General features: G+C 48.4%; 1 protein-coding gene across 1 annotated transcript in view; it reads left to right on the forward strand.

Annotated features, from left to right (window-relative positions):
* Positions 1-288: 288 nt before the first annotated feature.
* Positions 289-1970, forward strand: part of LOC107089782 (chromodomain-helicase-DNA-binding protein 6-like) — a 59611-nt gene continuing 57929 nt past the window's right edge. Inside the window, 2 exon segments of the mRNA XM_015382753.1 lie at positions 289-904; positions 1151-1265. Coding sequence (XP_015238239.1) covers positions 289-904; positions 1151-1265 — 731 coding nt within the window.

Here is a 1970-nt window from a genome sequence, read left to right on the forward strand (position 1 = left end):
GTTTAATTCTTTTGAATTTTTAATGTTTTTTTAATTAAAGTGTTTCTATGTATTTTGTATTTTTATATTTAATCCTAAATTAAACAGTTTTTGATCATTTAACAGATTTTATTAATATTTTTTTATTTCTATATTATATATTGTAACATGAACTTTTTTTATGTTTACATTTTATTTTACTCTCTCACTCTCTTTAGATCTTTCTAATTTTCCAACCTTTCAGCAGGTTGTCCAGTTGACCTGATGACCACATCCAGCTCAGTTGTTTTTGTTTTTTTCTGGTTTCAGATGTACACTGGCCTCCTGAAGCACACACCGCCTCCGGCCTCCCCTGCTGCTGCCTCCTCCGCCTCGGACCAAGGTGGAAACACGCATACCGCGGTTCCCACAATCCCCCGGGCACACCTGGTCGTCGGCTCCAAGGACCAGCTTCGGATCCTCACCCCTGTGGGAAGCTCTTCCGCAGCCAATCACTGCGCCGCCGTCGGCGTCGTGCACACCGCCAGGCACACGGCCGGCGCTCCCAGATCCCACGCCTCCATCAGCGAGGAGGATGAAGGAGGGGGCGGAGGAAGGGTGAAGAAGAAACGGAAGAAAAAGGACAAGACGCAGTGGGAGAAAGTAGGAGCAGAGGAGGAGGAGAAGGAGAGCAGCAAACCAAAGAAACAAAAGGCGGAGAGGGAGGCGACACCCGTGCTCACCCTGAGGAGGAGCAAGGAGCCAAAGGAGGGAAAAGACAGGAAAGAACGACGGTCAAAGGGAAAGGCTGGCAGGAAGGACGGCGGAACGGATCCGAGGAACGCGGTGAAAACCCCCGAGCCCTCGGCGGTTCCTGTCAAAGTTCCAGGGAAAAGAGGACGGAAACCTAAGGTCAAAGTCCTCCCTCCTGCTGCGACCAATCAAGGTTGGTAGGAACGTCTCATTGGGCTTTTTTTAACCACTTCAGATTAGAGCTTCCACTTGTTCAGCTGCTGACTTCAGTTGTTGCACCTCGTTTTGCATTTGATCTGCTGTTAGTACAAACTGCTCCAGCAAACATGGAAACATGCTTTAAACTTCACATTGTTACTATGATGGGTCTCCAACCTTAAACGACGCTTGGTTCGACTAACCGATGTTAAAATCCTTTTCATCTTTCCAACCCCTGCAGCCGGGCCTCAAGTTAACAACACCCAGGCGGACCAGAACCATGGGAAGGGCCACGGCCAGGCCAACAGCAAGACTGCAGGCCCCACGGCGCCAAAACAGAGGGGCCGCAAACCCAAGTAAGAACTGCTGGGTCTCTACAGCAGGCCGCACTGGTAGGACCCGGTGGAAGGTGGGGGGCGGGTGCAGACCGTCAGAGCATAGAGGGGAAGGTGGTGATGATGGACAGTTTGACAGAGCAGACTGTCTACATCTGCCATCACAGGTTGCTATCTCTGTCTGCTGGTGGGGCGGGAGTTCATGAGTTCACCTGCCAGTAAAGCAGACGTTTAGCTAGGAATATTTCATAGGGTGCACAGCTTGGGGTATCCCATCTTTAGCCTTTATGTGGCATTGGGGGGGGGGGATTTAGTCTTTCTGAATTTCTATTTCCTGTATTTCCTGGAATGCAGCTAACTTTTTGTCTTTGTTCCAACACTACTTTTGTTGTAATTATGGGAAGTATGTGTGAGGGATTAAAGTAATCCGGCCCCACGCCTGATTTCCGGCTTGTAGCGATTGTCCGTGGGTAAAAAGAATCCCTCGAAAATAAATTGACTTTAAATAAAAAAAAAAAAAAACAAGACAATCAAAATCCCTCTTGCGTTTGTCAGCAAATGGTAGCAAAGGAGCACTCTGAAACTAACAGTATTAGCCAATCAGAAGAAGAAGAGGGCAGGTCTTAGGTAGTGGCCATTTTACCCTAATATAGTAGCCCCTCCCTCCTGCCATCTTCCAGCAGTGCGGTTAGCCTAGCGCCATTCTCCCCGCTTTACAAGCTAAAT

The sequence above is a fragment of the Cyprinodon variegatus genome, unplaced genomic scaffold (genome assembly GCF_000732505.1).
Source record: "Cyprinodon variegatus isolate N-32 unplaced genomic scaffold, C_variegatus-1.0 Scaffold13, whole genome shotgun sequence".
NCBI lineage: Eukaryota > Metazoa > Chordata > Actinopteri > Cyprinodontiformes > Cyprinodontidae > Cyprinodon > Cyprinodon variegatus.